The sequence below is a fragment of the Triticum aestivum genome, chromosome 3B (assembly GCF_018294505.1).
Source record: "Triticum aestivum cultivar Chinese Spring chromosome 3B, IWGSC CS RefSeq v2.1, whole genome shotgun sequence".
Taxonomy (NCBI): Eukaryota; Viridiplantae; Streptophyta; class Magnoliopsida; order Poales; family Poaceae; genus Triticum; species Triticum aestivum.
Genome location: NC_057801.1, coordinates 542,546,364 through 542,573,977, shown reverse-complemented (window position 1 = coordinate 542,573,977; position 27,614 = coordinate 542,546,364). Strand labels below are relative to the sequence as shown.

Sequence of the window (27,614 nt, the reverse complement as noted above, 5' to 3'; positions counted from 1 at the left end):
AACTTGCCTTGGCTCAGAAAATCGTCGAGCTCAAGAAAAAGATTGATCATGAGAAGGCACACTTCGAGAAGCACATGCACAAGCTCAACGTGGCTGATGTGAAAATTTTCAAGAAGATGATGAACGACCTCAAGGCTGAATTAAACAAGAAGCGTGAAGAAGCCAAAGTCTCAAGAGAGCACATGAAGTATTATGCGCAGAAACGTGTGCAAGCACATAATGAAGCTAAAAAGAGAAAGGTTCATGGGCGTCCTGGCATCGACCCTAGGATGGCTGCCAAGAAAAGCAAGAAGCCCACAGAAGCTAATCTCGATGCTCCACAGCAGAAACAACCAAGCATTGTCTTCCCTGCCAGCATGACTGGCTCAAAGCCAAAGGTCCCCTCTGCAACTTCAGAACTTAAGAAAACTCCGCAAGCTAAAGCCGAAGCCAGAGAGAGGAAGCTCAAGGATAAATCTGATGATGCTCCTCCAAGAAGAAGTTGAAGACAAAGGGCTCTAAGTCTTCAAGAAAAGAGCATGTTGATGCCCTAGAGCCCCTCATTGTCGACCTGCTTCTGCCAACCGCGAACGCCGCCTCGTAGTCCATGAGCCTGCTTCCCCAGAGGCTCTAGAAAATGTAGAAGTTCTAGCTGCTGACCGCATCACTACTGAAGACATTAGTCGTGAAGACAATGTGAATGATGATGACATCCTTCCTCAGCTTGAACCAACACCCATAGTATCCTCGCCTGATCCGACGAGGTGCGAATTGATCAGTATTGATCGTCCTCTGACTCCTCATCCTATGACACCAATCACTCAGGATTTGCCAATGGATGATGAAGCTATTCTGCGCACTCCTCCAGCTCAAGTCACCACTTCGGCGCTTGAGGCTCAGGAAGAAAGTCCTAAAGACTTTGATTACACTATCCCCTCACCACAGGCACCGCCTTCCTTCAGGAGGATTCGCAGAGGTCCCAGGTCTCAGGCATCCATGTCGAGCATACCAGAGGAGGATGTGCAACAAACTGGCTCGGTAGCACATCAAGTGTTCCCTGACGCCATCCTCTTTGCGACTGCTCAAGAGTCTGAAGCAAAAGCTGCTAAAGACATCCCGACTGCATCAGCCGATGAAGAAAGAGAAGCCACTCCCCCTGCCGGTGTTCCAGTCATACAAGCCAAAAATGTGCTAGTGCCAAACCCTCCTATCATTGAAGAGATGGAGGTTGAAGCCAATGTGGTTGCCACCATAAACAATGCTGAAGCCAATGACACTGTCATGGCTGAAGACAATGTGGAGCTCGAAGCCAATGCAGCTCCAGACAACATTAAACAACCAATCACTTCTGATGATGTCGTTCCTCCACCAAGGCCTCATACCATGGAACGCACATTCTATCAAGGTGAGATGGTAATAGTTAGATGACCTATAATGGTTCCACCCACTGCTACTAGACCACAATATGATTATCACGTGGAGCAGAAGCCTCAGGCTTTGAAGCCTCAGGCTTTGAAGCCAAAGCCAAGATTGCCAAGGCTTCCTAGTGTTGCAACAACACATGGCTCGTTTAGTGTGCTCATCTTTAGAGAGCACAACACATTCTTCGACAACACCAAGAACCCATACACTAAGCCCAAGATCTCCTCTGATAGGTTTTGGAGCCGACAGCAACGAAGCTATTACTCGTATATCCTATACAACCAAGACTGGATTTTTCCTCATAAGCGTCTGGATTGTGATGCTGTTGCTGGGCTGCCATGCCTTGAAGAGGCACTTGATTGCTTCAGAGATGTTGGACTGCTATATTTTGTGACTGACAAGGAGCACTGGATGAAGAGCTTCTGCTGCAGTTCTATGCCACTTTGCACATTCGAGGCTACAACAGGGATCCCAAGACTTGGGTCCTTGAGTGGATGACAGGAGATGTTCACCATGAATACATAGCTCAGGACGTCATTGAGCTTACTTCCCTGCCCACTCCTGGTGAGTTATATGAACCAGGTTGTCATCGCTATCAAGATGAACTGCAGAGCATATTTTGGAAGCCTGAGCCAAATATGAGTCAAATGCTGATCATGATGAAGCCATTGCCTCAAGACGTTGAATATCCCAAAGAGTTCTTTGTTGAAGACCTCGAGTACTTGCCCCACATAGTATATCACATTATGAGGTGTACTCTGTGGCCAGTCAAAGGTCACTCTTCTGGAGCTAAGCTCGAAGGTGCCATGAAGACATTGGTCTTCTATATTGTCAATGGCATAAGATTCATCACTTAGGATTTCTTCATTCGTCAGCTAGCTGCTTCTGGAATTGATCTGTTTGGCCTGAAGTTCTATGCCCCCTGGATCATGCGTCTAATCAAGCTTCATTCCATAGTTGACTATCAGCCTTCAGCACGCAATCATGTCGTATTTCTGCCTAATGTTGACATGTCTTATGAAGCCATCTACTCTAATCCAGCAAAGAAACCACTCCATCTGCAGAATGCTGAATATCAAAGCTTCACTCAATCTATTGAAGGCATTCACGTACCAAATTCCGCTACTCCTGACTATCCCTTGGATGGCAACATGCATATGCCACATCACGCCAATACTGAAGCCATTGCCAGTACAATTGCACAAAGGCCTCAGAAGCATCCGCGTGCCCATAATGACCGTGAGCTTCTGGTATCTTTGCATCAGAAGTAGGATAAGCATCATGAATGGCTGAAATGCCAATGCAGAGTATTCTAGTGGATGTCAATCACATTTGCAACCTGGCCACCAAGAATTCTTTCGTTGCTCGTGAAGCCTGTCGGCGGTCCTGGAAGAGCCTTACCTTGCTCTTCTTTGAAGATGATCTTCGCGAGGATGGCTTCACTGAAAAATTCAAGTTTGACTCCAGGCTACTACAATCTGCAAGTTGGTGTCAAACACCTTCAATTGAAGATTCTGAGTACTCATCTTCAGCTGCAACTGTTGTTGCGAGAGTTGTCGATGATGAAGACAACGCCACTTCACCAGCATTAGCTTCACTGCATCAAGATGCTGCCCCAGGCCCTTCTGCACCACCTAACTCCAACGTCGACCCTGCTGCTCCAACTTCGTCTCCACCTGGGAACGCATAGAAACTCTATGTCTTCAAACCTTTTTGGTCCTTACTGACAAAAGGGGGAGAAGCATATGAGGTCGGTAGTCTTCAAGCGGGTCCATATGGGGTGGTTGCCTTAATTTTTGCTAAGTGCTTGCAACTCTCATTTTGAAACTACTTGGCTCTTGAGTTGTAACACTTAAACTTGATGGTCGTCTACTACTTTTGCTACTATGTTGTGATGCGATGATAAATTCCGCATGAAGTCATTCTGCAGATTTCCATTTCTCATTATGCATATCATTATCTTCATTACCTTCACATATGCATGATGAATTGTCTTCATACATTGAAGATGGCCTCCACAAAGCAAAACCTGCCATGTGCATTTGCATTCAAAAGCAAACTACTTATATGCATATCTTAAGGGGGAGCCTCTTTGATCTATGAAGACAATGCTCACAAAACTGAACTTTCACATACTCTTATCCCCGATGAAAACTTCAACCAGTTTGTCATCAATCACCAAAAAGGGGGATATTGTAAGTGAATTTAGTGCCACCCCTAGTTGGTTTTGGAGTACTGATGACAAACATCATTGAGGGACTAATGTGTTTGTGAGAATTGTAGGATAACACATGTAGTAGTCCCTCATTGATTCGGTTTACCTGCCAGAGATGACCCCTAAAAATGTGTGTAGACACTGAAGACAATGGTGGTTCATGAAGACATTCATTATGAAGATTATGACGTGTGAAGATATTCACTTGAAGACTATGGACTGCGAAGACATAGTTGTTTCGTAGTTTCCTTTCTTCTTTATTGAGTCATAGGAACCACCATACTGTTAAGTGGGGTCCAAGTGAACAAATTCAGAGTGACTGATGTGATGCTCAACCAAATCCTATGTCTTCGAGGAAGACAATGAGAGCAAACCTTATCCAGAGCTGGATGAGTCAGCTTTGCTTGTAGCCCAAGCCAAGCTGCCACGTGTGTTTGAAATCTGACCGTTGGACACATGTCGGTTCCTTAGTGATCCAGGGTCATTTCGGACATATCAGGTCGGGTTGCCACTTAGCTATAAATAGCCTACCCCCTACACCATAAATTGGTGGCTGCTTAGAGTTAGTGCACGGCTTTTGTCGTTTGAGAGCAACCCACCTCTGAAGCATTTGAGAGAGAGATCCTTGCGAGGACTAAGCCCAAAACACCCAGAGCCAAAGAGTGTTAGGCATCACTGAAGTCTTTCTGTCCGCGTGATCTAAAGACTTGTTACACTTGAGGATTGTGAATCCTCCAGCCAGTTAGGCGTCGCATTTTGAGCATCCAAGAGTAATTGTGGATTGCCAGTGAACAAAGTCTGTGAAGGTTTGGAAGTCTACCTTGAAGACTTACCAGAGTGATTGGGCAAGGACTATCCTTAGCTCAAGGGGAATAAGGTGAAGACACGGTCTTCTAAGTTCAATCTCAGCCTCCCTAACCAAACGTACAATTGTCCCAGCAACTAGAACTGGTCTACCAAATACTTGTCTTCACCAAGCAACTGGTTCTATCCCCTACTCTCATTACTCTCTAGTTTGTCTTCGTGAAGTCATTGCCTGCTTGCCTGATTCATTTGACTTCACTATGTGAAGATTTATATCTATTTGGCTTCGTACTATCTTCCATTCCAATCCTGTCTACCTAGTTGCAGTTAGTCCTTGTGCTTTCACTGTATTGTATGCTTGACTAATGCTTGCCTAGTGTAGTTTTCATTCCGCTGCTTACTATATAGGTTTAGTTTACTTGTTTGTCTTCAAAACCATCGTGTTTTGAAGACTCTCATAAAAATCGCCTATTCACCCCTCCCCCCTCTAGTCAATAACTAGCACTTTCACATACCCTCCTGAAAACCATACACCTTGCATAGTGCTACCCAATTCGAGCAACCAAAATGGGAGTAGGTAACCGCATTGTATAGCTTTATGTTAAAAGCATAACCATGATGGGTCCTGAGGTGAACTCTCTTTATCAGCATATTCTCATGATCTTCGAAATCTAGATTCTCCAAGACATAACGTCTTGCATGACAGGGGATGCACTAGTTGAATTGTAGAAAGCGGAAATTACACGTTGAAGAAACATAAGTCATGCTTAATTATGGAAAAAGACTTGTCGTCGTTCACTACTGCAGGATGCTGCTAACGCGACAGTACGGTCAGAGACCCTTCGATGAAACTGTATGTGATGCAATAATCACAAACGGTGGTGTAAAAACCCCGTCAAAAAAGGTGCAAAACATTTGCGATGACGGATGCATCAAACACAGTTCAGATTTTTGTTGCGTGTGCGATTCAGGGCATAAGGTTCAGTTCAATTAACTGTTTGCGATGAGGGTGAACAAAAGAAACAGGCTACGAGATGAAGGCGTGTGCGATGTAGACCATATGGTTCACTCAGATGAACTGTTTGCGATGAGAGGAACAACAGAAACGGGTAGCCAAATGAAGGTGTGTGTGATATATGACATACAGTTCACTCGGATGAACTATTTGCGTTGATCCAAGAAAACGGAAACGGTTCAACTTAACAAGATGTGTGTGATACGCGGCAAACAGGTCTATAATCGGAAATGTGTGGGAAGACCGATAACAACACAGACGATACCTGTTAACAAGCCGTGTGTGTTGTGAGCAAACGATTGTTGGTATACAATTGTCAGTGATTGATGAACACATCACCGACGGGTTCCATTGTTTAGTCCATGTGAGATGTGATTTGCTCTGTATACAGAGCATCAACATATATATACTTAAAAAGACAGCATTGCATAACCAAATTAAGCATACAATTACACAAGTGACTACACACATAACATTTTCACATACCAAAGTAAACAATTACATGCATACTAAACTAGGAGAAACGAGGATCTAATCATCTACTTCTTGTTGCGACGACGCTTGCCATTGCTCTGCTTCCGGCTAGGTCCCTGGCCATTTTGGGAAAGGAGGCACTTCCTCATGTCAACGATCTGCATGTACATGTCGTAGCACATGTATGCCTCCTTGGCCGCGTACATGACATGAGCTTTGTCGAGTTTCTCCATCCAGGCTGAGTGCCAGGCACGCTTGTCCTTGTTGCAGGAATCCTTCATGTCTCTCTCCTCCAGATAGGCAAAATTGTCATGTAAGTAGGCTATAAGCCCATTATTGTAGTACTTGCTCTTAGTGGTGTGGCGGACCAACCGTGTGGGGTGCAAAGTGGCTTCGCTCGTGTGGGGGACGGAGGCCATCCCGCGCGGGCGCTAGGTCTGAGAGGACGGACTTGTCGTCAGTGTGTGACCTCTCTGTGGCAACCGTTCGCTCCCCACTAGCCTCTTCGTGTACTGTGGCAACCGTCCACTGCCTCTTTGCCTTTCCCTCTCGATTTGGAACTGCTGTCGCACGCTCTCCCTCCCTCCATTTGCCTTCACCCTTCCTTCTGCCATTGTTCGATCGTCTTCTCCATGGAGGGAACAGGCCAGAAATGACCCCGTTATTCTTGCCCCGATCTGAAAGATGACGTGGTGGAGGAACTCATTGATCGTAGTGACGTCATCACCTCGGCTAGCATGGCAGGTTCGTTCAAGTCCATTCTCGACTCAACAAATAACATCATTGCACAGAACCCAAGGGTTCAGGAGCGGTTTGATCTCCCCTATCTTCTTCGCCATGACGCTGGTCGCTGGCGTGGGGACGGCGGAAACCTTGCCTTGTGCAAGTTGATGCCTCTTGATAATGATACGTGTGATGTTAAGATGCCATCGCTTGAGGGTAAGGCTTGGGCAGGCGCAAATGGAGATTGGGTTGTTTATATTGGGTATAATTGCGAGTGGGAACTTGTGAATGTGTACACTCGTCACCGGGTTCCACTTCCAAAAATCACAGACTGCCCTGAGGTTGAGCACACAGATGATCTACGTACGTTCAAGTATGATCATGGGGATTGTCATCTACGGAAGATAGCAATTTGTCGAGTTCCCAACCGCTCTTGGGATTACAAGAACTATGAAGTTGTTGCTATCTTCGACAAGCTTGTTGCCGTCCTTACTTCCACGCCTCGATGGATATTGCTCAAAAATCAGTTTCTGTACATGGATGAGTACTGTGATGCAATTCAATACGAGGGTCTTGTGTTTGCTGCCACCACTCGTGGCACTGTTTTTGCATGGAATCCTTATAATTTTGGTACGTTTGTCTTCCACCGTAAATACAATTGTTTCATCCATATGCATGCGGGTTAGCTAGTTTCCCTTTACTAATTAAACTTCTTGTGTTTCCAAGGTCCTGTGAACATTCCACCACCTATACTTGAAAAAAATTATAACTAAGGGGGAGATGACGATGATGATGATGACGAGCATGATGACGAGCAGGACATATATACTCAGTGGCGCCTGGCAACTTATTCTGATGGATCACCTCTTCTTGTATGTATACAAGGCATTGTTGATGTTCCTAACAAAGCAGGTGTTGTCTCCCATGGTCGCACTCTTCGGACCTATTCCAACATCCGTTGTAGGGTATTCGGGATGGATACTCGTGTGCTAGCGCCAACACCTTCTCCCTGGTTCAGTATTGATAGTCTTGGAGAAAACTCGCTCTTCCTTGGACAAAACTATCCAATGATGGTGAAAGGCGATCCAGCTGCTGTTGACACAACGTTACTACCGTTTATGAGAAACAAATGTATATATACCTCGAACATTGCTATGGTTCCCTACCCTCACTATCAAAATATGCGTCATATAGGCTGCTTCAGCCTGGATGATCAGTCCTGCATTGGTCTCGAGATTGACAATAGCAGGCCCTTCCCAGAGAATCAGTTATGGTTCGAAGCAATCGTTTCAACACCGAGGATTGGTTGAGCTAAAGTTCATTTCATCGCTTTGTTATTTGTTGTGTGAGAAAAACTTTAGTATTTACTAGAATGTTTTGTTGGAAATAATCTATAATCCAACATGTATCCTCATTGACGTTGTGTGTTGATGACTGGTTGTATATAATCCAACGTATATTATTTTTCTATTTGGATGATTAATGATGCCGCTTTATTGCTTAACCGAAGCATGGCAAGTATACATTGTTGGTCTAATGCTCACGGTTCGAATAAATAATCCATTTGGCATATTGGTTCCCAATTATTAATAATCTCCCGTTTGTAATTAGATAAAGATTACATCAAAACTGGTCTCAAAACTGACGAAAAAAGTACAGTGCAACTTTGTATTAGTGTCCATATGACAACACAATAAGTTTCATGAACTTCAAATAAGTTTTGGATGTACTAGAATTTAACAATCAAGATGCTCATTGTTTGAAATTTGTTGCACGGGGAGTAAACATGCACCCAGTGAGACACATGTGTTTTTGCAATCCATTTAGGTGCACTGTCACGTGTGCATGTAGCTCAAATTTGACTTTTGCACATTATACACGTAGAAAATCAATCAATTAATGTACTAAAACGTCTAAATGACCTCTAAAAATTTTTCCAAATTAAAATGTCCCTCCTTTGGTAACATATATATGTTCACTGCGAGATAATTAATTTAACATGCATCGTAGTTGTGGTGGATTCGCGGTGTGTGTGTGGGTGTGTGCGTCTGGGGGTGGCGGGTGGCTCATAGTACAATATGAGTTGTGAGCCACCGTGTGGGTTGGCCATTTTGTTATGCAGGTCGGTGCCACATCAGAGTCGTGAATTCGTAATTTAAAACACTACACAACTCTTTCATACATACATGTTTTGGCCACATGCAATCGATGGTTGTCCTACATGACACTCGATACTTGCGTGTGACGCTTTCAGTGGGCCCGCGAGGTTGTTGTCCATCACTTTGATGAACAGCCGGTAATGAGGTTAATTTAAAAAGCAGGTATCTCAATGTTTGCGGCCGAGTGACGGTGGCAGGGTGTTTGACATTCATTCTCATTTCTTGCATGGGACCTAAGCATGCAATCAAGGACATGGATTTGAATTTTCAACCAATTTATATGCATTAGAGCATGCGTGTAGTTCAAATTTTAATTATGCAGATAAATGCATTGAAAACTCAATTAATGTATAAAATGTCCAAATGAACCCCAAAAAATTCCAAATTTGAACACAACACTCATGTTGTTCTATGTTGACACTAGAGAAAAAATTGAAAGAATAATAGGCAACGGATATTGTTTCGTCCCCAACAGTGGCACGTTCCCTATCGAAACCATGAGGCTCTTGTTGTGAGAAGATCTGGTTTGTGAAAAGATTATACCCAAATCTGTCCTAAATGGGACAAAAAATTTACCACGACATGTTGATGCCGCTCCATGATAGCATGCCAAGTTTCATGAATTTTAGAAGAGTTTTGGATTTGCTAGAATTTAAAAAGCAGGTATCTCAATGTTCGCGGCTAAGTGACGGTGGCAGGGTATTTGACATTCATTCTCATTTCTTGCATGGGACCTGAGCATGCAACCAACGACACGGATTTGGATTTTGAACCAATTATTATGCATTAGAGCATGTGCATGTAGTTCAAATTTGAATTATGCACATAAATGCATTGAAAACTCAATTAATGTATAAAAATGTCCAAACGAACCCCGAAAAAAATCCTAAAACTAACATGACACTCATGTTGTTCTATGTTTTTACCACTGCCTCAAACGGGACAATATTTTTACCACCGCATGTTGATGCCGTTCCATGCTAACGTGTCAAGTTTCATAAATTTCAAACACGTTTTTGGTTTACTAGAATTTAAAAATCATGTATCTCAATGTTAGCGGCCGAGCGACGGTGGCAAGGTGTTTGACATTCATTCTCATTTCTTGCATAGGACTTAAGCATGTAACCAAGGACACACATTCCAATTTTGAACCACTTTATATGCACTGGAGCATGTGTATGTAGCTGTTCAAATTTGAATATGCACATAAATGCATAGAAACCTCAGTTAATGTATAAAAATGTCCAAGCAAACCCCGAAAAATCCCAAAAAATGACACAACACTCGGGTTATTCTACATTGACACGAGAAAAAATTAGAAAGTAAGAAGAGGCAACATATATCGTTCGTCCCCCAAGGTGGCACGTTCCCTACCGAAACCATCTGGCTTGTTGTGAGAGAAGCTCCGGTTTGCGTGAAGCTTATACCCAAACCTGCTCCAAATGGGAAAATATTTTTACCACGGCATGTCGATGTCGTTCCACGATATCATGTCAAGTTTCATGAATTTCAGCCGAGTTTTCGATTTACTAGAATTTTAAAACCATGTATCTCAATGTTAGCAGCCAAGCGACACTGTCAATGTGTTTGACATTCATTCTCATTTCTTGCATGTGACCTAAGCTTGCAACCAAGGACAAACATTTGATCTTGCAACCCTTTTTTATGGACTGGAGCATGTGCTTTAATTTTGAATTATGCACCTGAAATGACTAGAACAAATTTAATGTATAAAATTTCCAAACGAACCTTGAATAATTCCAATTTTTGTATGACACACATATAGTTGCATATTCACTGTAGATAAAAGGTCTACCAATTCAAACACTATCTATTGCCGCTGTGACCCCATTATGTAATTCAAATCAAAATGAAAAATCAAGTATATCCCACACAGTTTAGTATCACCAACCGTGTGAGATGCAGTACAAAATATCCTGGAGCACCGTCGGTGTATAGTACGCATATGGCTTACACGAGCAGGTGCGTCGGCTACAGTCCACGGCCAGCGTGTCAAGCACACTAGCTCGCTCCCCAAATACTCCCGCCTTTGCATCCCTCGCAATCTCAAAAATATCTGCTCGCCCTTGATCCAAATTTTTAGTAGCCCCGCCTTGTTACTCCCGCCTAGTAAAATTTTCAGTTGCCGTGGTATTTCCTCAAACACCACCTTAACCCCCCCCCCCCCCGACACCTCCCTCCCCCCCTCCACACACACCACACACTCCCCAAAATCTCCGCTCACCGACACACACCACCCCCGTAACCATTGGTAGTTCTCCGCCATCGCCGTCGCCTCCATGCTCAACCTCTGCCTGTGTGTCGGGGAGCTCGAGAAGCCAATGGCCCAAGAGAGGTTTATCGCAGCATCTTTGACCGACTCCGGCAAGGTGGCCACCGAGATGTCCCCGTCATCCTCCGCGGGCTCTTTATCGATTTGCCGTTGTCAGTCCCCCGATTCGCCCGCTGCCGCGCCCCTACCCCGGTTCGAGGACTTCCCCGTCCTCCCTCGGACCCGGCAGCCAACGAGGTCCTACCTCGGGGTCCGGTAGTGGCGGTGGGGGACATGGGTCGTCGAGATTACAGATCCGGAGACCCACACCCACCGGTGGCTCGGTAGCTTCCACACGGCCGAGCTCGCGGCCATGGAGTATGACCGCTAGCAGGTCCGCTACCACGGCGCGGTGGCTAGGCTCAGTTTCCCCTTCAGCACACGTCCGGCCCGCCTCGTTCGGCTGGACCCAGGGGTGGTGAGCTCGACTATGGTGCGGGAGGACCGCGAGGCGTGGAAGCGCCTCGAGGCCGAGGCCACCGACGAGGCCTACATGCAAGAGCTCCGCCGGCAGCACCCGCAGCTCGTGGAGGCCGAGCGGGCGATCTTTGCCGGTGCATAGAGCGGCGAGGTTATCGCGCTCTCCTCCACTAACAAGGTCGAAGGTGGCGAGGACGACAGCGCGGAGGGCGGCGAGGTTATCGCGCTCTCCTTCGATGACGAGGTCGAAGGCGGCGAGGACGGGGCGCGGAGGGCGACGAGGTTATCGCGCTCTCCTCCGATGACGAGGTAGAAGCGGCGAGGATGCGGTGCGGAGGGCATCGAGGTGGGCTGCAAGGACGAGGAGATCGACGTCAACGAGTAGAGGAGTGCCTTCCCAAACGACCCTGATGACGGCACCGTCCCGGACCCGGCTCGTGGCACACCGTACCTGACGAGGAAGGATTGACTCAACCTATACTTCAACCAAAAGTAGTTTAGCTTAGTTTAAATTTATGTTTTATGTTTGGTTATGCAAAACTATCTATGTTTATGTTTAAATGCATGCTACTTTCAGTTGAACCTGCTTTGAACTTGATCAAATTGAAGTTTACAACATTAAGTTTAGGGGATCGACTAGAAACGGCCAAAAATTGCTAGAGTATATATATATATATATATATATATATATATATATATATATATATATATATCCACTAAGGGTTTTAGTCCTTTAGTTTTTAAAGGATCGGCTAGAGATGGCCTTATGCCTTGTTTATTTCAGTTCTTCACAATGTGATGCTATATATGTGCAACTATTTGTCGTGCAATTCAATTTCATCAATAACAGTTTCAACAATACCATTACGAATTACAATATTTGGTTGCTCTTAAGGATATTGCAGTTAACATGCCTTTTGGTTTTTTTAACAATAACTAGTGTACTTTAGACCTGCACAATACCAGTTTGAATGACTATTTGCTTGTTTATAAATGTTATGTCTGATGCAGTTAACACACCTTTTCACTTCTTGTTTTGCTTAACTAGCGTGCTTAAGCCTGCACACTGAAGCTATCATTTGTAGATTATGTTGTCTACCATGGATATATTTGGTTGATGTTTAGCCTGTTGTGCTTAACATGCCTTTATATGTACTCATACAGGACAATATTGAGAATAGTGTTGTTTTCCATCAAGGTTAGTTTCATCACATTACTTATATGTACTCACTGTTCAGGATCTCGGTAGCTGGTATCATATAGCCTGGGGGCTGATAAGGGATTAATCGCTGAATCAGACATTTCACTGAATATATCTGTAACCCATTTATCAGTAGGTTAACTCGGGTCATATTTAATATATATGAGGCTACATAGCAACATGCATTGTACTGAATGACTAAATATGCAATCACATGCTACATAGCAACAAGGAAGAGTGTTACCTTAATGTTCGTGTTACCTTAATGTTCTGATGATGTCTAGATATACATGTATAAAATCTTATATTCATGAACCAACATCAAGTGAGGAAACTGATAAAGATTGTTATTAAATGGGTCAAAAGGTGTCAATCGAACTATTTGTTTACACTTTATGCAAGACAACAGTGAACTGCAGGATGGTAAGTAAGAACCTTGTAGCCTTCTTTTTACTGCCCATAATGAGTTGTGTTAGATGACAATGTCTGAAATTTTTTTCCTTTGTAGTGGATCCTGAAGCAGTTTACTCAAGATTACCTCTCAAATTACATGATTGGCGGTCGGCCATCACAAGGGGTTGGACTAGAGTCGTGTGTGCCTTCTGCATCCAGGAGAGTACAATAGAGCCATTCCGCTTTACCTTGTTCAGGAACCAGAATGTATGTCGCCTCTTTCTTTACCATCTGTAATAGTACAAGTATAGAACCCTGGTTCATTATTCTTTATTTGATGCTTATGTAATTCTTAAACATATGTAGGTGTGAATTGAATAATGCATTGGTTGTTTGAACCTGATGGATATGAATAAAGCTATAGCCTACTTTCAAGTTTAAATTAGGCATAATTTTAAATAGCAGCAATTAAATTAGAGCGAAATTACGGTGTGTAGGTCATTACGGCACACACGATTAATAAAGCACAGCATATGTGATATACATCATAATCCGACATGGTTCACGAAGTGGAAACGTGTGTAACAATGCACACATTTGTTGTTTGCAAAGCGTGTGTGATGTCAGACAATATCACATACAGTTCAGGAATACTAAATGTGTGTGAATGTCTACCTATCATACACGGTTTATAATCATGAACTGTTTGTGATGTGCCAGGATCGTAAACATACAACTAGTTTGGTACGTGCCTAGAAAACTCTCGTGCCTGGAATCTGCCTGGTTTTAGGTAAAACCACAAAACTCCGACTGCGATGGCAATGCGAGCACAAATGAGTAGCAAGGATGAAGCGTTTCGGATATTCGAGACATCGGAAATGATTATATAGGGGCAACTGTATGCATCAAGGCTCCCTATCCCCGACGGTTTCTGGGTCATGTGGGAAGGACCCCCCTATCACCCATACTCACTTGGCGATGGTTCCAAATGCCATCACGGAAAGGGGTTAAAAACCATGCGTATAGCACCGACGCGTACGAGTGGTTGTGTACTGTATAAACATCGAAGGTCTCGTCGAGCTTAATACTGAAGTGTCGACCTCCTTCCAGATGACGCCTGTCGCACAGACCCCGGTCTTCACCGTAGTACCCGCACTCTTGGATCCTATCGTCATCCTCGGACATTTTCTATGTTCATAATTCAAAGATTAAAGTTCTGAAATTCAATATATGTACTACAAAAACTAAATTAGATCATTATTATTCATCAAGGGTTGACTATCGGTCTGTCGGGTCTTTTCTTGAAAACTCTCAGCTCATGTGGTGTATATATTCGACCGTCGATGATGGTCGCTCCTCCCTTCGTCCCCGAATACATTACACCAAGATGTCTAGCACACGAGAACGAAGGAGAAGCGATCCCCACGTCTACAATTGGGATTCTTCTTCCTCTCTGACATTTCCGACCGGCGGTGATGGAAGCTCCTATGTTCATTTCAATGTGCATTACACCAAAATGTCTAGCACCTTCAAATGAAGAATAAGCTCCCCTCATGATAACAGTCAGGATTCTTCATCTCTCATATATGGTGGACACTCTCCCTCACTATTTTTTTGACTCTCATGTATGGAGCTCTAACAAACTTAAAGTCAACCCAAAATGTCATTTAATTCTGTTTCCGGCAAATCCAAGGCACTCGATATTTCCTATATTCTAGCACAAGCCATGCTAAAATTGATGGAAAAATCTGGCATGACCTTTGCTAAAATAGGACATATCGAGCGCCTGAAATTTGCCTGAACGGAAATGAATCAACACTCCGGCAAAACATAGGCCACTTGGAGGTGTTCCCTGCAAATATAGGCCACTTGGGCAAGCACATTTCCTTCATTTTCCAAATATTCATGTGTGACAGCACTAGTAGCACACAACACTACATATGACATGCCTAAATATTCACCATATTTGAGCAACACTAGTACACAACACTAGATATACATGTTTATTACTCACTATAGAAGATGGTTGTCAAGGATGCGGGTGTCGTCGATGATCTTCTGGGCGTCGTCGACTGGCTCGTTGGTGATATACCCTGCGCCACATATGAGCATAAACACATGAGCATTTGTATAGAAAATTTCAAACTTGGTATCATTTCATTTTTTGCAAAACCATTTCATATCATTAGGTCTCTCTCTCTCTCTCTCTCTCTCTCTCTCTCTCAATTTAGTAGGCATGAACTACATCCAAACCTATGAACAAAATTAGTAAACTTTTGAAAACTTTCTATACCTAACTTTTTTTATAACGAAACTACTAACATTTTCTATAACAACTACTAACATATCGTCGGTCATGTACCCTGTGCCACATTTATATTATATTCAAAATACCTACATTTACTAAAAAAATCTACTCTATTCAAAGGCCTACATTGAAAATATTTATTTCAAAAGACCTACATTTACTAATTTTCTATAATTTTTCATATAGAATTCCAATACATTTCTATAATTTGTCATATAGCATTCCAATACATTTCTATAATTTGTCATATAGCATTCCAATACATTTCTATAATTGAAAATGTTCTATACCTAAAAATTTCTATTACTGATTTCTACATTCTACAACAAAATACTACCTATGTATTCTATTAAAAAACATCCATTCTACCTATATTTTGTATTTTATTCTATTCAAAATACATACATTCTATTCATATAAGTTATATGTTCTATTTTATTCAAAAAACAAACATTCTACAATCAAATTACAATTGATTTTTATTACTAAAAATTTGTATACCTAATTTTTTTACTCAAAACTTCTATACAGAGAGAGGTGGGAGGAGGGAGGGTGAGGAGGAGGGAGAAGTGAGGGGCAGTGGGAAGTGGGAGGAGAGAGGAGAGAGGAGGGCAGTCGGAGAAGGGAGGAGGGAGACCGGGGGTGGAGGGATGAGTGAGGAGGTAATTGTGGGAGGAGAGAGGAGAGGGCGGCCAGAGGAGGAGGGAGGAGGGCAGTGGGAGGAGGGAGGAGAGGGCGGCCGGAGGAGGAGGGAGGAGGGCAGTGGGAGGAGTGAGGAGGACAGTGGGAGGAGGGAGGAAGGCGACCGGAGGAGGAGGGAAGGACGCATATACCTCGATGGCGACAACTGCAACGGTAGGCGGCGGCAGAGAAAGAGAGAGTGTGAGGGGAAGAGTGAGGGAGATAGGGGAAACGACGGGGTGGATAAGGTGCCCATAGTAGTAGCACGGTCCTGTAAACGGCACTACTGCTAGGTGGTGACTGGGAGCCGGGCCCGTGTATAAATAGTAGTAGTGCATGTTTGGAGGAACGCGCTACTGCTACTTCCTTAATAGTAGCGCGTGTTATACACCCACGCTACTGCTACCTACAAGTAGCACCTGGTCTTTAGACCGCGCTACTGCTACGGTTCTATCTATAAGTTTTTCCCTAGTAGTGAGCGCCCACGTCACCAACATTGCGACCCGCAGCCCCGCCGTCGCGGCCCCGCAGGATCGGCCACACCCCGCCCCCGGAGACAGACGGGGAGAAGAAAACCCCCGCCGCCACCCAAGCAAACCAGGTTTTACCCGGCGGCCCATGCGGGCGGCGGCGAGGAGGGCGAAGAAGGGCGGAGGCGAGGGGAGCCGGGGAGGAAGAGGCTCTCTGGCCGTCGCGAGGTGGCGGCGCGAACTAGCGGGAGGGCGGAGTCGCGAGAGCCCTCCCCTCGCGTTTTCCCACCTCCCAAATGATTTGTCCTGCCAAACCAAGAAATGACATTTGTTCGCGTGTGTGTTCTTCCCCGAGAACCTAGCATACAATGGAGGAGGGTTTTGATCGGAGGTGGGGATCGCAACTGTGGGGTTAAGTCGGAGCGGGCGGATCTCGAAGAGGAGGCGAAGGCGTCGATGTCTAGCCGGCTCTCGGCGCTCGCTCTGGCGGTAATAGTAGTAGTTCAATTGATTGAAATCTCGATGTAATTTTTATTATGTTTGAGATGTTCTGTATTTTCGGTGAACTTTTGTAATAGATCTGATTTTTTTCTGAAAAAGAAATCATCACACCTGCAAATATTGTTTTGTATTTTCAACTATATGAGTACTTCGCTGGAAAGTGCAAAACTACATAACCACATGGACGATTTCGTAATATAATTTTCCTAAAATAACAACGAAGCCGAGCGACCACAACGGGGAGATTAGATGATTTGTCCCATTTTACAAAGGGTTAGATGATTTACATCAGAATTGTCTTAATGACCAATGGCTCCGGCCCTACCCGGCAGCCTTTCAGGGGGCAAATTACCTAAGTGGGAAGTAAAGTGGGGGAAAAGATCCAATTTTCCGAGCGACGACAGAGAGAGTCAAAGATAAACACGAGCAGCCGGAGAATAGCCTGCCTTCGCGGCTGCGACGACTTATTTCCCGGCGATGTCGGCGGCGCAGGCTGCGAGCGCCATCTTGCGGCCGTCCGCGAGTGCGCCGCTCAGGGAAGTGGCGTTCTTCTTCACCGATAACCACAACCCCTCCCCGGCTCGCCTCTGCATCCGACGACGCAGTGCGGAGAGAACCTTGTGAGGCCCCTTTCTTGGCTATTGTTCTCGGTTTCTTGGTCTGATTGCATAAGCCCACGCAGTAATCCCCTGGCTCTTGCTCCAACCACTCAATTTGGTTGGGATTTTTTTTTTCCTTCCGGTTCTCGCACCGTCGGGCGCCCCGCAGCTTCCATGTTTCAGCAGTTCTGGGGCATAATTTATTTCTGTCAGACTTTAGTTATGCAGCTATGGAATTGGATTGTGTAGTGTAGATGCCAATATGCGCTTGTGTGGTGGCATATTAGCACTGTCTCATATGATCTTATATAACTGGCCTAACTTACAGAAGACCTAGACAAGAGTTAGCTGAACGTGAACTTACTCGAGCAAATTAGAGGTTTACTAGAAGATAACATCAATTGCTAATGTGTCTAGCTCCACTTGTGAACCTAGAAGGCTAGAATGTGCAACTTGTATTTTTCTGATGCTACAGAGTATTTCTGAGAGTAGTAATTTTCTGCATAAGTTAGAACATTCTTCGGAACTGTAATTCTGAATGAGACATTTTCTGATACTTGAATCTAGCCGAAAGTGGTCATGAATGATATAATACTTTTCAACAGGAATCAAGTAGAAACAAAACCATGTGCTATTCTCATAATGCCACACGTTCAGTGCAGGGCTTCAAATTGCAGCCTCCAACTTTAACAGATCCAGAATTTGCCATGTTAAAAGTGGGGAGGCTGATGGCTATCCAAAAACTGAAGAAGATAAGTTAGCTGACGAAGAAACCCTTCAGCGTAATTTGGACAGAGCTATCCGGGAAGAAGATTATGCCCATGCTGCCAAAATCAGGGACGATCTGCGCGTCCTCCATGAGGATACTGAGGCTTCCGTCCTTGCAGCAAATACACGATTCTACAACGCTTTCAAGAATGGAGATTTTACTGCAATGTACTCTATCTGGGCTAAAGGAGACCATGTGTATGTTGTCCATCCCGGTGCAGGTCGGATATCCGGTCACGATGTGGTCTTGCAAAGCTGGGAGATGGTTTGCAACGCGGATTATGAATTCCCTCTAAACATTGATCTTAAGAACATAGAGGTTCATGTGCGTGGTGACCTTGGTTATGTTACATGCTTGGAGTTGGTTAAGACCAAAGGAAAATCTTGGGGGAAGCAAATTGCCACCAACGTCTTCGAGAAGATAGATGGCACATGGTATATTTGCATTCACCATGCTTCACATATTGAAGAATGAAATGCTGACACTTTCTGGTGGTTTATTGTGTATTGGGATATTCCATAGCCGTTGGCAATGTTATGCCATGTGAGGTTATCCATTTGGGGTTATATATGGCTGGAATTTACTATTGCTCATGGACTTGACACCTCTAGGAGGTGAAGTCATATTCCATATCCAAGCTACTTAAACATAACCCTGATTGCCATGATCCTTGTTGTGAATATGCAGTCAAATGTTTCATGCTTTGCTTGTTGCGACCAATGATATGTTTTTTCCAGGGACCGTTGGAATTGGCAATTTGGCACTAATTTTGCATGCTGACCTTATATTGGACATCAGGTATTCAGGTGGCACCATATCCTGCTCCGATGGATATACCGTCCCCTTGTTCCGGCGCTTGCACCGTCCTTTGCTCTGGTGTGTGCATCGTCCCCTCCTCTGGTGTGAGCATTGTCTCCTCCTTCGAGGTTCCTGTAACGTATGAGCACCATTCACGCCGTCTCTCAAAAATTCTCGCGCCACTGGATCCATTTGATTCACATCCAACATGATGAACCAATTATCTGACTCAATGTGCTCAGTTGTCGCCCTATTATCCTGAATTTGGAGCATACGTGCCCCCATCTCTTCATGATGTCATCTCTTCTCTTGCATAGCATTCCATCTCGCCCTCTTCTCTTGGTTTTTCTTCTCCTCCATCTCCGGTTTTCTTGCTTATTATACTGGACGTACTCAATTCTTGTATTTACCAACTCCTTGAGTTTCTCCTTTCCTCTCTTCCTCCCGCCGGGACGAAACGGGGAGGGGCAACGGCGTGGCCCTTGTCTTCTTCTTCGGCCCCTTCTATACCGGCTGGGAAGGTTGACGCCTGCAAGCGGTGGCATAGGTTGCCACCTCAGCGTCGTACTCGCGTCGGTAGTGAGGACAAGGTGCTACCCTAGGCAGTGGTGGCCAGCCGTCGAAGGTGCAGGAGGCGCAACCATTGTTGAAGTCACGGGATTTGACTCCATGCCGATGGAATCGGACGCGGGGGTCGAGACGGTGTTCAACATCATCGGCAGGGACTAGGGATGGCCGGAAGTAGTCAAAGGCAGAGCTATGGCGAGGGAAGGTAGGCGGCGGGAGGGGGAAATGTCAGTCGCGCCAAACCGTTTTCGAGATGGTGTGACCCCCAAATATCATCGTACAACCGTCAAATATGAAGGCTCGCGGGCTTGATTTGAAGCGCCTCCAAAAACTATGGCGATAGAGGGGATGGCTACTCTGCTAGGAGCGGTCTTTCCGGCCAAAATAGTCATTATTACGGCGATTGGGACGATATAATGACTTTGCTAAAGTTGCTCTAAACACATATGTATTGTCTGGTTAGTATGGATTTATTTTGTGCTATCTTAAAAGATACTCCAATAGTACGACCAAAGAGAAGGCATACATACGTGACTGTGGAGGCAGAGATACATACTCCGTGTGTGTGTGTTGGGGTTCTGCTCCGTACGTTCTATGGAAGCAGAGGCAAACTTGGACAATAAGTTTATTGATGAATTGTTCACGGACACGGGGAAATTGGCGACCAACTTGGCCAATAAGCGAACAACTGCCCGTCCTTCCTCAAGAGTCCCCTCTCCTTCCTCTCCAAGAAAAGTAGAGCCAAACCAAACCAGCAACAAACTCCGCCACGCCGCCTGCGCCCCCACACCCACGCCGCCTCCTCTCTCCCCTTCGCGAGCACCGGCGGAGGACCGACGATGGTGCTGCCATTGATGAAGCTCGGCTTGCTCGCGTTCCGGACGCTGAGCAAGCCCGTCGCCAATAAACTCAAGCGCAACGCCGGCATCCACCCCAGGTTCCGCGGATTCATCATCGACGTCGCGCAGGTGACGTTCCGTCAGTTCATCCCCCATATTGACTTGCCCGTGCCTCTGATCCTGGTGTCTGGAAGTTGGGGCAGCGCTTGCACTTCTTGATCGCTTCTGTCCAGTACGGTTTGGAGGACCGGAGCGGATCTTCCTTCCGTGTTCTTTGTCTCTCTCTCTCTCTCTCTCTCTCTCTTGATGATTTTAAGCGGGGGAAGTGCATGACAAAATGATTATTAGAAAAGGCGTGAGGACCTGCCTCTGTTTTTACTGGTTAATTATAAGTTGGTGACAGCATTGCTTTGATATGTCGCAAAATCGAATCGATTTCATGCTTAGGCGTGTGGGATAATTGGCGATTTAGGTCACCCTGTTCTATCAACCACTCGCACTGTTGTTTCGGGGGAATTTGATTCCTGTGAACGCCAATGTAGTTGATTCAGATTGTTGGTGCAACCTTATCTGACGCCAAAAGTTCTGTAATGTGGACACACGGTAGTTTTTTGAGGTTCTGAAATTCTGAATGCTGGTGTTAATATCACAAAAGGATTATCTAAGTGATGACAGTTTACAGTGATTCCTTATAGTCTTACAGATCAGTTTAGAATGATCATGGAACTCTGTGTGAACAACATTTGTCAATGATCACCATCAAAATGTCACGTTACTTCTTGCTGACAATGAAAGGACTTATGTGTATGCTATTGATGCATGTGGATAGAGCGTATGTGTCGCGAAGGAAATAGATGTGAAGTATTGTTGATGATGATGTTCAATCCTTGTGGAACACTTCAAAGAAGTTCTCGGTTGAGATTTACTCGTACAAGAACTTTTTAACAATTTTGCTTACAGTTTATAGTTTATTGATCTGTTCAAAGAAATTTAAATTTGGATGTGCTCTGTTTGTCTTGTATAGAGTACTAAACAATAGTATATATAATACATAATGAGAATGTGATTGCTGTACTGACAAGGTGTATATCACACTATGTTCAGGCAAACCATCGTTTAGCAACAAACATGCAGAGGCGACTTATTGGACGTGCAACTGACATTCACATTCGGCCCCTGAATGAAGAGAAAGCTATTCAAGCTGCTACAGATCTTCTTGGTGAACTGTTCATTTTCTCGGTAAGTACTCTGGACCAGAATGGACTGTTGAGTTATTAACAGCTTTCTGTAATGCATATGGAAAAACTAAAAACCCAACAATTCAAGAATCTGCTTTCTGTTATCATTAACTGTCCCAGATCTTCAGACCCCTAGAAATACTTGATGATTGTATGATGGCAGATGATTACAACTGCACTGCTCTTACAACTGACATGGACTCCCATGTAATTTCTCAGGTTGCTTGTGGTGCAATAATCTTTGAGGTTCATAGAAGTGGCAAGTCAGAAGCCAGAAAAGAAGAGGCCCGTAAGAAGGCGCTCGAGGTAAGATGATTGGTTCATGGTCCGATCAGTTGTGGCCGTGTTTTCTTTTTATTTCCATCACTCTCTGATACTCTCACTTTTAATAAAATGGTTGTGTGCATCACATTGATGCAGAGGCCAGGGTACTCACCTTTTTGAAAAAGAAAAAAAAAGATGATTGGTTCAAATTGTTCTCACTGAGAGACACAGTTTTCACACTAACATATTTTTAATGGAAAACATGAGATTTCTAGGATATATCACGATCAAGTACACGACAGAAAGTGCTAGTAACCTGTGTTGTGGACTCTACTCTCTAGACTTCAGATTTATAAGTAATTACTAACAGTTATTTTTATCCTGCACTTACATATCAAGAGACAAAGCAAATCGCTGACAGTTAATTTGGTTCATGCCCTACATACAATCTTGCCAAGAGTTGTGCGGAGATGATCAACTCTTTTTCATGTTTATAAAAATGTCAGGAAATAAAGGAGAAGATGGAGGAGCTCGAGAGGGAAAAGCAGATGATGAAGCTGAGGGTGGCCGAGGTGGAGCGGGTGACCGGGGTAGGGGGCGGGTGGCCGTGGGTTCTTCCAAGGGCCTTTACTTCCGGCGCCGCCCAGGCAGAGCCAGAGCCAGAGCCAGCAGCTCAGCAGCCCACGGCTGCTTAGCTGCCGATGGCAGATGCAGATCGCCTCTGTAGGCAGTTCCTTGAATGATTCCATCGCGTTGGCAAACCAGCGCTGAGATTTGTGTAGCGCGTGTTGTGAATAGTGTGTCCCGAGAGGTTTGGTCTGAATTGGAGCTGTCGATGGAGGATGATATCCCTTTCTTTTTTTGACATCAGAGGATGATATGTTCCTGGTGGTAATGAGGTGCCTGGAATTGTAGTTACTTCGTGTTCAGACTTCAGAGTAATACTAATATTAGAGAGCAATCAAGGTAACAACTCAAGTGGTAATATCTTCTGGCATGAAAGTGATTTTTAAGGACTCTGGTATTGGACTATTAGCAGAACACAGAAGGAACATCGAGAGGAAGCTCGTTCAACGTCCATCCACAAACGTATTCTGGCGGGACAAAATGCACCTGAAAATAATAATGAGTGGGATCCTTTGATTTAAGTCTCTTCGTATTGCATATCATTATTTACTGCATTTGCACTAATTCCTGACAAAATAACCTTTGGAGTACTACCTAAAGAACGAGCAAATTAAGCCACACAACTTTTTTTGAAGAAAAGACAAAAATAAACATCATGGTACAATTAAGAAGGAACGTCGGTCCTTCCGTGGCTGTCGGACAAAACCCTGTTAACACTAGTCGAACTCTAGAACCACCTTGCCAGGCACCAGCCTTTTCTCCTTGGCCTCATGAGCTTCTCTTACTTGGCTGATAGGAAAAGTCTTCTCGACCGGTATCTGTAGTTTTCCAGCTCCCGACAGCCTCTGGATCTCATGGAGACCGTCAGGATCAGCTCTCATGTATGTCCACCAGTACTCTGAAATTATATTAGATTGGATGGGAACAGCATTTGTTAAGACCAACATCTTACACAGATAATGGAATATATGTATGCTACCTAGATAGCTAGGTAAAGCATTTTATAAAACTGCAACAACCAAATCCTAGTAGTGTTTGTAATAACTCAACTAAAGAAAGCACTTTGTATTTCTTGCTTCTTCTTCTTCTTTTTTGTTGCAAAAACAGCATTTTCTTTGCCAGTTACTGACCAAGTTCCTAAACGAATTATACGAATGGATCAAAATATACATGTCAACGGAGCTCTTTACCTATTCCATGAGAACAACGATACTGCATCTGTTTCTTCAGTAAAGTAGCGGTAGCAGCAGGAAGTCCCACATATAATCCATATCTATCTGCTAGTGAAGCTGCCTCTCCCTAATCGCGTAAAAGGAAAGACAATAAGGAAAGGAGAAACAAAAGAAAAACACCGAAAGATTAAACGTGCAGATTGATTACCTGAAGGGTCATATAATGCCCGCCTCTTCTCAGAAGATTAATGCCAATTCTTTCAGTTTCAGCCACTCCTATTGTGTCTAACACAGCATCAAACTTTCCTGTAACCGTTGATTCAGCATCCTGTAGTGTACAATGTATAAAACATAAAAATCATGGAGCAAATGGTATTCAAGGCTAGGAATTTCTTGAAAAGAGAATCAAAATATATGAGAGGGTAGCGGCTTTAACTATTTCATCAAACTGCAGAAAGATTCCTTACCCCTGACACAAAGTTCTTTCATGCTTTCTCAGATATGGAGAATAACTAACAATTTCAGAATGTTATGTTTATATTTATACAGCAGATCACACAGACACATGGAGTTGCATGACTGCTCAAGCTCACATACAGAACTACTGGCACCAAGAGCATGATTGATAAATCTGCAAGTATTGCCGTACTGCAATTTTGCAACGAAAGAAATAGTAGTAACAATAGATCTAAGTAAAGCCACTCTGTACGTACTAACCACATCCTGCCAAATTGCATAATTAATTTTGCTGCTTCATAGCCTCGAAGAGAAATGGGAGATTCGGCAAAAACATAAAAGGAGATAATGATACACAACAGCTAGCAGTCCCTTGTGTTCAGCATCACAGAGCAAAGTGGAGTTGAAAAAGTGGTGATTCTAGGTTCCCCTTTTTTCCATTTATGCATGAATTTACCAGCTCATGTGGCCATAAAACTACAGTGCTAGATAAAAGCGACAGAAATGAAATGTCGTGTCTTGAGTACCATACTAATACGTAACTATCCCACTATATGCATTCCTATTCTGTTAAGACAAAGAATGATCATTGTACAGTGAAATATCTACACGAACCAGGGACATACATATACATGACTTCACTATGTTGTTGAGGTCAAAATATTAGAAGGTCAAGAGACTTTACTGCATCATTATGGATAACGACAAGAGTTCTGACTTCTGAAGGATTTTTACCTCAGTGGCGTAATCAATAGCCTTTTCAGCACCGGCTGCCAAAACTTGCTCAATACTTTGGGCTCCACAGGTGGCTGAAACACTACACCCTGCAGCTACCGCAAGCTGAACAGCAGAAAGCCCAACTGCTCCTCCTCCACCAAGCACAAGTAATCTTTGTCTAAAATAAAAATTGATTGCAACCAGTTCGTAAGAATGGAAAAAATAAACTTTAATATGCTGGCATTTAATCAGGAATGCTGGCCTAACTAACAGATTGGTTTTCAGAACAATCAAAAGGGAAGCAGGAACTGTAGCGCAAAATATAACAAATATTCCTAAAACTTCAAATGAATTAACTTTTGACAGTAGCATGCTTCTGGTTAGCTGCTGAATACGCAAATGGGAGGAGCACAAATATAACTGCCAAAGAAATTCAGCATAATTCAGAAACCATCTAATGCATACGTACCTAGATCATGAACATAGCAGTAAATAGCGGCCATATTAACAATATTCAGTAAATCAACCAATGTGCAACCAATGCACAAGAAACAGCAACAAAGGCAACTTGTCAAACTGTGGTGTGCAATAGAACATACCCTTTAGAAATTCCAGCAGTACCATATAAAGCACGCCACGCTGTCAACGCAGCAAACGGAATTGCACTGGCCTCCTGTAATATAAACAAAAATTAGCTCTCGCTGCTCGTAAGGAGCCTTTTTCAAGCAGGCAATCAAACTAAACACTATGTCTTCAGTCATCAACTTCAGAAAAAACAAAATTCTTCTCTCCATCACCAAATGTAAAAAATAACAGACCCTTTGCGGGAACTACCAAATGTGCAACCTTGAAACTGATTAAAAAAATGTCTTGTATATATTAGAGACTGAAACAGGGTATATGCCCAAAACTAGATCAAATCATTATAGTAAAACTATTGAGTAATCTAGGTGGACAAACTGAAAGTAATCCTGAATTAGACTTTTTAAGAAATGGTAGACTGCAAAGGATAGGATTTCAGTGAGCTCATACCACATGAGTGAGCGTAGATGGTTTAGACGTAAGCTCATCCTGTGAAAGAACTGCATAATCAGCACATGTCCCTCTAATCGCTGTTGGATGCAAGGCACCAAACACTTCTTGCCCAATATAGAATGACGACACAGAAGTCCCTGTAGCTGCGACTTCACCACTGATGTCCCGGCCAACGATGAGAGGTAGGAGTGGCTCGAATATGCAACGGCCATAGCCAGCCCGCATCTGCCGACAAACAATACATTTACCAAGTATAAACACTCCAACAATTAGCACCAGACTGATATAATCTGCAAGCAGATTCATTTATTCTGATAACAGAAAAGTACATCTAATATTCTGGTAACACACATCATGTGTCATCTGGGACCAAAAATGTATTAACTCTAATGTATATTATAGCAGTCTTTCATTGAAATGGCAGTAATCCTCACACTATTCAGTAGCAAACATCGCAACAAATTAGTGAGTGGCCAATAAATTCCTACAATGTGATCGGTTCAGATAAAAACAGGCGCCCAACGGCCCAAGCTAATCCTGATTCCCCGCGTGTCAGAACAAAAGGAAACGACTGTTTCACCAGACAGTTCCGCTAAGTCCCAAGGTGGGGAGGGGGTGTCCAAAATGGGGGGGAGTGCTCACTCGCAGGTCGAGGGGGTTGATGGAGACGGCGCGCGCGCGCACGAGCACCTCCCCGGGCTTCAGATCGGGCGCGGGCACCCCCTGCCTCACCTCCAGCACCTCCGGCCCGCCGAACCGCGGCACCACCACCTCGCGGCCGCTCTTCCCCGCCGCCGCCGTCGACACGGGCCGCGCTCCCGGGATCCGGCGGCGAGCCCTGGCCACCGCCCTCCACCACATCGCGGCGTGGTCACAGCGAGGGGGCGGGGGATCCTAGGTCTCGTGGCCTAGTGACGGATGCGGAGGCGGCCTGCGAGAGAGAGGCGACAACAATGGCGACACCCCTGCTCGGTTGGGCGACCGGAGAAGGAGACGGGGGGAGGCGGGGGGAGAGGGTTAAGTATAATCGAGCCTCGTGGGTGTGTGACATGTGGGGACATGGGAAGGGAGGCTTTACGTGTCCTCACGCGGGCAGACGTGGCTCGAGGGGAATTCGAGCTCGCGGCGACGGTGGACGCACGGGCGAGGTGGGTGCGATGTGTCCGGCTCCCAGCCAGGGGTCGCGGCGTCGGAGGATGGAGAGATCTCGTCCGTCCGTTGGGACTTCACTCTTTGTACGGCTCTAGGATCGTGCTACGGTGATTTTCCATAAATTCAGCAGGTTATACACATAAGGTGTTACATTTTGGAGCAAAAGAGTCTGAATGATACTTCATGCAAAAAAAAAAGAGTATGGATGATACTCCTATACTTTTCTAAAGGAAAAAAAAGGTCTAGGTGATACATATTCACTTCTTTTCTTCTTTTGCGGAAAA

The 27,614-nt window shown here is 44.4% G+C and overlaps 3 protein-coding genes across 3 annotated transcripts; 2 read left to right on the top strand and 1 right to left on the bottom strand.

Moving 5' to 3' along the window:
• Positions 1-17,451: 17,451 nt before the first annotated feature.
• LOC123070806 (uncharacterized) lies at positions 17,452-19,168 on the top strand. Its single transcript, XM_044494146.1, has 2 exons — positions 17,452-17,717; positions 18,354-19,168. Exons 1-2 carry the CDS (start codon positions 17,575-17,577, stop codon positions 18,937-18,939), a joined length of 729 nt encoding a protein of 242 aa, XP_044350081.1. The 5' UTR covers positions 17,452-17,574; the 3' UTR covers positions 18,940-19,168.
• A 1,334-nt stretch (positions 19,169-20,502) lies between these two features.
• On the top strand, positions 20,503-23,136 carry LOC123070805 (OPA3-like protein). Its single transcript, XM_044494145.1, has 4 exons — positions 20,503-20,798; positions 21,774-21,908; positions 22,127-22,213; positions 22,678-23,136. The coding sequence occupies exons 1-4, from the start codon at positions 20,670-20,672 to the stop codon at positions 22,864-22,866; spliced, it is 540 nt and encodes a 179-aa protein (XP_044350080.1). The 5' UTR covers positions 20,503-20,669; the 3' UTR covers positions 22,867-23,136.
• A 149-nt stretch (positions 23,137-23,285) lies between these two features.
• Positions 23,286-27,203, bottom strand: LOC123070804 (reticulon-4-interacting protein 1, mitochondrial). Its single transcript, XM_044494144.1, has 7 exons — positions 26,821-27,203; positions 26,176-26,403; positions 25,743-25,816; positions 25,162-25,321; positions 24,179-24,298; positions 23,989-24,097; positions 23,286-23,696 (listed from the first exon to the last, which is right to left on the bottom strand). Exons 1-7 carry the CDS (start codon positions 27,037-27,039, stop codon positions 23,515-23,517), a joined length of 1,092 nt encoding a protein of 363 aa, XP_044350079.1. The 5' UTR covers positions 27,040-27,203; the 3' UTR covers positions 23,286-23,514.
• Between the last annotated feature and the right edge of the window lie 411 nt (positions 27,204-27,614).

What these genes read in the sequence shown, in the direction of transcription:
- LOC123070804 (XM_044494144.1), bottom strand. Translation starts at nt 27,039, where the DNA reads ATGTGGTGGAGGGCGGTGGCCAGGGCTCGCCGCCGGATCCCGGGAGCG. An exon ending in CTATTGATTACGCCACTGAG is followed by an intron (nt 24,299 to 25,161) that starts GTAAAAATCCTT and finishes TGTACACTACAG; the next exon opens with GATGCTGAATCAACGGTTAC. An exon ending in TCGTTGTTCTCATGGAATAG is followed by an intron (nt 23,697 to 23,988) that starts GTAAAGAGCTCC and finishes ATATAATTTCAG; the next exon opens with AGTACTGGTGGACATACATG.
- LOC123070806 (XM_044494146.1), top strand. Translation starts at nt 17,575, where the DNA reads ATGTCGGCGGCGCAGGCTGCGAGCGCCATCTTGCGGCCGTCCGCGAGT. An exon ending in CGCAGTGCGGAGAGAACCTT is followed by an intron (nt 17,718 to 18,353) that starts GTGAGGCCCCTT and finishes CCACACGTTCAG; the next exon opens with TGCAGGGCTTCAAATTGCAG.
- LOC123070805 (XM_044494145.1), top strand. Translation starts at nt 20,670, where the DNA reads ATGGTGCTGCCATTGATGAAGCTCGGCTTGCTCGCGTTCCGGACGCTG. An exon ending in TCATCATCGACGTCGCGCAG is followed by an intron (nt 20,799 to 21,773) that starts GTGACGTTCCGT and finishes CACTATGTTCAG; the next exon opens with GCAAACCATCGTTTAGCAAC. An exon ending in GTGAACTGTTCATTTTCTCG is followed by an intron (nt 21,909 to 22,126) that starts GTAAGTACTCTG and finishes GTAATTTCTCAG; the next exon opens with GTTGCTTGTGGTGCAATAAT.